This window comes from Nannobrachium achirus (genome assembly GCF_963921795.1).
Source record: "Nannobrachium achirus genome assembly, chromosome: 5".
In the NCBI taxonomy this organism is placed as follows: Eukaryota; Metazoa; Chordata; class Actinopteri; order Myctophiformes; family Myctophidae; genus Nannobrachium; species Nannobrachium achirus.
The window spans coordinates 24308287-24317009 of record NC_137814.1 but is presented as its reverse complement, the minus strand read 5'-3'; the positions used below and the strand labels follow the sequence as shown (position 1 = coordinate 24317009).

Sequence of the window (8723 nt, the reverse complement as noted above, 5' to 3'; positions counted from 1 at the left end):
TATTCTTTAGTCGTTTTTTGAAATAGCGAGGGACAGAAAATGCTCTGGGGGCAGATTCTCCATTTAAATGAAAATAAGAGAAGAACTCTTTAATAAAAGACGGTAAAAATGGTCATTGTATAAATATAAAGATGTGAAAATAAGTGTTAAAATGTGCACCCCTATAAATGTTATACTTTTTGTTTTTGTTTTGTTTATTTAAAAAAGTATTTAATTTTATTTATGATTTACGATGGTATGCCTTGTTATGTCTGTTTTGTAAATTTGCAACCTGCAATAAAGAAAAAAAGGAAAAAATGTGTGGGAAGGAAAATGTGTTAATTTGTCCATTTATGTCATTTAGTTCATTGGTTCTGGACTGGTGTAAAAATGGTTCAAATGAAGCCCATGGGACATTCTTTTAGCCTGGTACCTGGTAGAATCTTAAAATACACTGTACATACAATATATACAATAATATCTGGCTAATTACGAAGAGAAATGGTCAAACAACATATTGTCTGAGCCAGAACCTAGATCATATGTCCAGATTAATGGATAAGGGCAGTCACAACGTGCCTTTATTCTACCTATAAGGGTGGATTCTGCCAATGCATTTCTACGGGAATGGAGCATTATTTTCTTCAGAAATCCACAAATGGCAGCAAACCGCTCCATTCCGAATGAAACTCATTCGCAGAATCCACCCTCATAGCAACAAGAAAATTAAGAACGGGTTATAACAAAAATGCCACTCGGGTGAAAGGGGAACCACCTCCCCTATTAGACTATCTGCACAGCCGCCACTGATTTCAAAATGACATTTGCTGCAGTTTTGAGTTCCATCTCTTCATCCTTATGGTAAGAAGACCCTTATGGGTTAATTTGTTTTGCCGTGCAGACTCTTCATCTTTATGTCTTGTTGATATTACACCATTGAACCCTGGTGGTCTATAAGGAAAGAAATGTCTGGAGTCATTGCTGTGTTGTCCCAAACCTTTATTGCAGCTCACTGAACAGAACATTTACAGAGACCTGTGACTCTTCCACAGAATCCATATTACCATTTCAAAATAATTTAATCACCTTTAATCACCTGCAATATGCCTGTAGACCTTAAGGCCATGATACATAGTCAACGTTGTGACCCTCTGGAGATGGGCAGCTTGTAGCAACAAAGAAAAGAAAAACAGCATTTTCAAATTTCCTCCCCCATTGGCCACTGACCAGTCAATCCACATTAATATAGTTACCAAGCCAACTATTCTTGCCCAAGAATTCTTTGTTGTTGTATGACATTCTGTATGATGGTTAACTGTCATCTCCTTTGGACGTGAAATTGCCCATGTATCATGGCCCTTTACAGCATGTAAACCACTTCTGTTCAAAGATGAACCTCATTAAGAACAAAAAAACAAAAACAAAAAAAACACCTGTCTGTACAGGTTGTGTTGTAGTTGTTTTGATCTGTTATTTTATTGCTAGTTATGTTGTATTCTTTCTTCTTACACAACAAATTAGCACAGCCGCAAGAAATAAAAAACTGCCTGTTCACAAACAGTACAGTATATGGCTTTGAAAATAAAAAATAACTTCTTTTAAAGAATTTTCAGGAGAAAAAAAGTTTTCTTCTAAAATGTATTTTTCCCCCGAAACTTTAGTTCTTCCTTTAAAAAACAAAAAAATCTAGAAGATTTCTTCTTTGTAAAGGCTGTAATCTGTAAAATTAACAAGGTTTTAAAATTCACATTGAAATAGAAAGAGTTAGGGAGTAGAAAATAGCGACTAGTAGTGTTTTAGAAAAAGGACAGTAATCTTATACTTAATAAATCTACTGCACACCACTGGAATGTGTCACATCCATAGAAAATAACCATTTGTTGCGTGGGGGACTGGGGGCAATTCATCTCACTGGGCCAACTCCATATCAACAATTCTGCCTCCCAAAAGCTTATTAGGAGAGATGCAAAAATGGCTGCTATACAACAGGGTTGATGATCAAGAGAAAGCTGCATGTTCAAGAATGTATTCTTTACAACATTCAAAAAAGACCAAGGAACCTTTTGAAATAAAAAAGGTTCCATATATTCAACTAATAAACACACAGACTAAATGATCCAACTGTGAACTGACCCCAACCCCTTTGTGTTCTATCCCTTGAAGTAGTTTTGTGTTGCAGTAAATACCTACAGTATCACAACTCTATTTGTGCAGCCTGTCCGGTCCCCCAATAGAACCACACTATAGAGAACATTAGGCCCTTTTGCCAAAGCCATCTTAGCATTAAGATCATCCTCTCTCCGTTGCAGAACAAACACCTTAGCTGTATTTATGAAGGAGGAAACCTCATGTTTTTATCTGTTCATCGAACAGAGCCGAGCATCTCTTGGCTCTCCAAAGACCCAACTTTGTTGTGTCCATTGTTTAATTGAGCCAAGATGTTTGTGCCAAGATGATGTTTGTGCCAAGATGTTAGGGCAACCTGGGAGCCTGCTACCATGGAAAAGATTAAAAGCAGAGATCACACACATATATATAAAATTAGAATCCACAAAGAGGAAAGGGAACACAAACTATAAAAGGAAAGGGACCACAAACTATAAAACAAAACACGTCACTGAGTTTCCTTCAGAGAAAGAAGAAAATATGCCTATCCCTTTCTCTTTTTTTGAGTGGAAAGAACAAGCCAGTGCAGCTTCACCCTCAACGTTAAAACAACCCGACAACAAAACAACAACAGCAATAGTAAACAGTCCGAGTGGTGAGTGTTAATTGTATGTGTATTCGTGACCATTTAGAACTGACTAACGGGATGATTAAGCAGTAAAAGTTTTCACAAGATATGGCTGGGTTTGACAGGAAAGGAGCATGTGATGCTCAACCATATCAGACAGTTTTTCCATGTTGAACCAGTAATGCAATAGATCAGAACTGGATGACTTGGGGTTAAAGGCCATGTTTTCTGTAAATGTGGGTAATTTTAGCTTACCAATGGCCTACTAGCGTAGGTTAGCCAAGTAGGGCTGCCACGTCAGTCAGTTAGCTAGGAGTGAATACACTAGACTAATATTGCTGGTGTGCTTGAAAAGGGACTTTAAAACCATAGTGGGACAGTGGTGCACAGGCAATGGCTTCCATTACATCACAGTACAAGAGTGAGAAATCATATCTTACAAAGTCAAAGAATGCAAAGTTTGGACATGAAACTTCACACAGAAATCTAGTTATGTGGCCCTGGTCACTGTTAATGGAATTATACAACCCCAGTTGGGTCAGCTGGAGTTCTACAGCACACATATACAAAGAAGCTTCTAGGACAGTCGGAAAGGTTCTATAGAACTATGGCAGTCAGACGTACTGAGAAGTATGAGGTTGGAACGCAGAAGTTAAAAAGGAAATCATCAAAACGTCAAAGAGATGAAATCTACAGCTCATAGAAGGGACTGATTTGCAAAGAGATATGTCTACGAAGCAGCCTCACACATTGCTCTCCGAGTACATATTACATGTACACAAACTGGTGCGAAAGTGGGAAAACGCGTACTGAAGACTCAAACGGTCTGCATCTACATGGTAGCACGTGGCTCATTCCTTGTGGAGGTTTGAGTCAACATAAACAGATAAGTAAATTGCAGTCGCAAGATATCGCACCAGCTTCTCATACTATCTACAACACTGGAACCAGACCAAAACTGAACAGAACAGGGCTAAACAGAACATTTTCATGCCAAAGTTTCCTAAAATCATCTCAGCACCAAAATATTTGTTGTTCCTATTTAATGCATGGGTAATGGCCAAGAAAATTGTCTCTTCCCTCAACTTCTTTACCAACATCTATATGATGTCTGCCTAGTGAGTTGCGATAACAATTCAAATCATTTCAGCATTAAGATGGTGTTGGAAACCACAGCCCTGAGTGGAACCACTCAATGAAGTTCTGAGCAGAATGTCTCGGTTTGTAATGCAAGCTCCAGTTGAGTTGTGGTTCTTAGGCCATTACAAACGTGGCGAAGGTAGTGAAGCAACAAAGCAACATTTTTGCACCTTCTTGCTGGTTGTACACAGGAAAAAAAGAGAGGAAACCAGCATGTTAACCTCTCTGACCCGTAACCTTCTATCTGAAAGAGTTCCACTGCTGGATCTGCCCAAAAGGTTCCCACCAGTGTTTCCGAATACCATGTTCAATAACCTTACATTGCTTGGCAACAAACTACAATACTAGCTCAGTGAGCAAGTGTCTAGACTAACATTACCTTGCAACAAAGTTTAGAACTGAGAATAAAGAAGGAAAATGTTACTGGAGGCATTTTAGACATTTCGGCTGAAATGTAACTCTTTTAGATACAAGAGTCTCGTAATGACCATAGAAGTACAGCATATAGAGATGCCATGGCCTGAGTATGTGGCGAAAGACAATGCACTTCTATACCACCTAAAATAGCAGAGGGAAAGAAAATTAGAATGAATTATCCATTTTCATAAACTAAAAAGATAAAATCCAAACTTGATTAAAAAAAACTAAAAACAAACATAGGGAAACAAAACGGTCATGTTATCCATAAAGCAAACAATCCATCACTCTGACAAACGTACACTAAAAAAGAAAAGGTGTGTGTGGGTGTGTAAGGGAGGGGAGGGGGTATTTTTCTTAGAGAAAGCAGAGGGAGGGAGGGAGAGACGGCTGTTGTCATGACGATTGCCGCTTCACTGGAGGTGGAGGCGCATCGCTGAGCTCACTCAGGGGGGTGATGTTGCGATGCCGGTGGGTTCTTGCTCCGTCACCGCAATGACTGCAGGCTCTACGTTTCTATGGAAGACACAAGTATGACAATGGCGTTTAGTGATAGGGCTACTGGCTGGCGTCAAATGTATTTCTTCGCTGAACAACTAATTGCCTAGTCTATTTAGTGGAAAACACACGCTTATCCAAGACCTTATGCACTCAGTTTAATACTGTACACCCAATCAGACAATACAGGAGGTTGCTAGTTTTAAAGAAGAACAATTGGTGGCACCAGTGGGAATCATGCCCTTAATTTAGTCAAGTTAATAAATTCACAAGTGTTTAGTGAAAGTCAGTTTTCAATAGAGCTACTGGCTGGGGTCAAATCTATTTCTTGGCTAAACAACTAATTGCCATTAAATAGGGAACAGGCTGCAGGATCACCACTGGAAGCCACAGAGAAAGATGGCACATTGCATTTCTGCAAATCACCACTAGAGGGAGGCAACTGCTTTGGTTTCAGCAGACAGGCTATGGCTTCTTTTTGATTCTACAAACTGAACAAGTAATGTATTGACCCGACCGCCCTCTACTCAGCATTTATTATTTGGTGCTGGGGACTGTAGAATGTGTAGATGGTAATATTAAACTGCCTCAACAGTTGTTCCTTTAATGGTGCCCCTCAACATACATTTAATTTCACAGGATAATTGCATGTCTTGTCATTCAAATGCACAAATAAATAAACTGAATCAAAAATGTGCCACTTGGAACAACCATTTCGCAGTATTCACAATAGTATAAAGTATAAATGTAGTATACTTTAAAGATTGTCTGCAATTGTATTACCTGAATGAATACACTAAATTAATTACAAAAGGATTAAAGTCTAAAGTAATATACTTAAGTCACCATGTGTTAACATGATAATGAAAAAGTTCTATAAAGTCACCATGTATGAACATGTTATTGCCAAAGTTTTATAAAAGGGACTTTTGTGAAAACCTCCCCTTCACAGAGAGCCTTTTCATTGCACATGCGTGTATGAATGACACACATGTCGAGAAGCACACGTCAGCCTTAGCACACACGTGCTCGGGGCGTGTTAACTGCTGACTGCTTCCTACTGCTGCCCTGGCGGATGAGGCCAGTAGTGTCCACGTTGAGACTAGAGGGTGCATGGATGTGTTGTGCAGTGCAGAGTGAACATGTTTAAGCTACACAGGTACTGTATGTATGATCTAGCAGCCTGAGGTCTCAAAGGTGGGTACATCTTATCAGAGATAGCGGTTTCTACAGAACACGGCTAGGTCACACACACAGACCAGCAGGTCTTCTCCTGCCTGTCTGAACGCATAGAAGCCATATGCAATCTAACCGTCTCTGTTTATTTAGCTATCATAAGATTAGATCTGCTGCCGCTGAGCAAATGCAGCCAAAGTACGAGTGACAATCGGTGACATGTAGACTTTAACAGCTGGCAATCTTTATTGCAAAACGCTGTACTGTACCGATGCAAGATTATGTAATATGAAGGCTTTCAAAGCCCCAAAGGTGTGACGGTAATTTTAAACAAATGTCTAGATAAATTTGTTTTTGATGATTTCATCCCCTTCATGAAGAATGAATGGATGGATGCAGCTTGATGCATCCATCTACCCAAGTCTAGTCTATTTAATGGAAAATACAAGCTTTCCCAATATCTTATGCACTCAGTTTAACTTTAATGTACACCTCATAAAACAATGTAGAAGTTTGCTAGTTTTAAAAGAAAAATTATTACTGAAAATTGTCAGAGCATAACGTGTTTGGTATTGGCGGCACCAGTGGAAATCAATGCCTTATTTTAGTGAGTTAAAAGAGTTTTTTCCATTGATTACTCATGCCATGGAGAGTAGAGTTCAATAATATTTTTTGTTTTTTGTCACATTCCTAAGACAAAAATTTGATTTGAGTAAATTTACCCCCATTGATTCCGGATGGTGACCCGTTTCGAAACAGGTCACCATCCGAAATGAATGGGGGTAAACTTATTGTTATCACATTTATGTCTTAGGAATGTGACAAAAAACTAAAAATATTATTGAACTCTACTCTCCATGGCATGAGTAATCAATAGAAAAAAAGTCATTTTGGGGGTGAACTACTCCTTTAATACATTCATAATTTAACAATCTGCTCACTGCAGCATTATCATGATCATGAAAAATATAATTACCTGTTGGCTCATCCTGATTCTGTTCCTCTGTTTTGCGTGCACACATACACATTGACAGAAACACACAGAGAAAAATATGATTAAAATGTTATGTTTTGCTCCATTCCCTCACAAATATATGGGCCATTGTTATATATTGTGGGTGGGTTGTGTGTGTTACCCACCTGCCTCTGGGGTCTCCTCTACCTCATCTGCTACAGTTTCTGTCTCTGCTGTGAATGTATAACAAAAAAGAGACAGGTTAAAACCACACACACATGCTGCTTAATTTAGGCCCCCCCCCCCCCCTCCCAGTAATCTATATTATTTTTATGGTTATGGTGGTCCTTGAAAATTAAACGTTTGAGAACCACTGACAGTGTGATAAAACCGGTTCCAGAAACGGTTCCAAATGTGATGGAACCGATTCTGGTTCCTCCGGTTCTGGAGCCCAAGCCCCGAATGATTGCAGGGTGAAGGAGTTCTAAGTGGACTGCAGGATACTGTGAAACTTCTACAGGTGCATGATTTTAGAGTATCCTGATTGGCTACATCACTACTTAGTGCTATTTGAAATGCTTTTTTTGCGTGCCATTGTCCTTGTACGACAACATATTCTGATCTTCTTAATGTATTTTTTATTTTACTTAACACTGAGGATTCTCTGAGTATTTCACTGCCTACAATAGGAGTTTCACAATGAGTGTACATCCAAGTGACAACAAACTCCGATCTCTGTATTGTAAGTGCAAACGACAATGGGAACCCTTGAACCTATTCACGGAGTACCAAAGGTTCTTGTTCCACATATTGATTTAGGACGCCGCCTCTTACCTTCTACTGGCTCCTCAACAGCCTCCTCTTCAACATCTTCTGAGGGAGCAGCTTCCTCCTCAACCTCTGGCGCGGCCTCCTCCTCAACCTCTGGTGCAGCCTCCTCCTCCTCGACGGCTTCTTCCACAGCCTCTTCTGCAGGAGCAGCCTCCTCCTCGACCTCTTCCTCTGCAGGAGCTGCCTCCTCTACTGCGGCCTCTTCTGAAGGAGCATCCTCCTCTACTGCTTCCTCAACGGCTTCTTCTGAAAGGGCAGCCTCTTCTTCTACTGCTTCCTCGACGGCTTCTTCTGCAGGGGCAGCCTCCTCTTCTACTGCTTCCTCGACGGCTTCTTCTGCTGGGGCAGCCTCTTCTTCTACTGCTTCCTCGACGGCTTCTTCTGCAGGGGCAGCCTCTTCTTCTACAGCGGGCTCCTCCTCGACTGCCTCCTCAACTGGGGCCTCCTCGACGGCTTCTTCTGAAGGAGCGGCCTCCTCCTCGACTGCCTCCTCGACGGCCTCTTCCAAAGGAGCGGCTTCCTCCTCTACGGCTGCCGCAGGCTCCTCTGCAGCCTCTTCCACAACTTCCTCCACAGGGGCTGCCTCCTCCTCTACAGCCGCCGCAGGCTCCTCCTCCTCCTCTACAGCTGCAGCAGGCTCCTCCTCAACAGCCTCTTCCAAAGGAGCGGCCTCCTCCTCCTCTGCTGCGGGTGCCTCCTCCACTGGTGCAGCCTGAATAAAATCAATGTTGTGGGATATTGATTAGAATTTCTGTCCATTTTTCTTTGCCATCAAAGCAGCCACTAAACGTATATGGTTGTCAAAATAATATGCCATCCATCTTTTCAGGTAATTTGCCACAGGGTAGCCACCCACTTCCAGATCTATGAACTATGCACAATTATAACATTCACAACTGTCTAATAGCCAATTTGAGTTGGGCCGTTACATATGTAAAAGTACGTCAACAAAGCAGTGTTGTATAAAGTACTGGAAACCCATACTTAAGTAAA

At 40.8% G+C, this 8723-nt stretch overlaps 1 protein-coding gene across 3 annotated transcripts in view; it reads right to left on the bottom strand.

Annotated features, from left to right (window-relative positions):
* Positions 1 to 961: 961 nt before the first annotated feature.
* Positions 962 to 8723, bottom strand: part of asph (aspartate beta-hydroxylase) — a 44717-nt gene continuing 36955 nt past the window's right edge. For all 3 annotated transcript variants that reach the window (XM_080726832.1, XM_080726833.1, XM_080726834.1), the window contains 4 exons: positions 7734 to 8442; positions 7085 to 7132; positions 6921 to 6947; positions 962 to 4786 (listed from right to left, as the gene is read on the bottom strand). In XM_080726832.1, coding sequence (XP_080582958.1) covers positions 4779 to 4786; positions 6921 to 6947; positions 7085 to 7132; positions 7734 to 8442 — 792 coding nt within the window. In that variant the 3' untranslated portion in view covers positions 962 to 4778. The remainder of the gene's footprint in view (positions 4787 to 6920; positions 6948 to 7084; positions 7133 to 7733; positions 8443 to 8723) is intronic.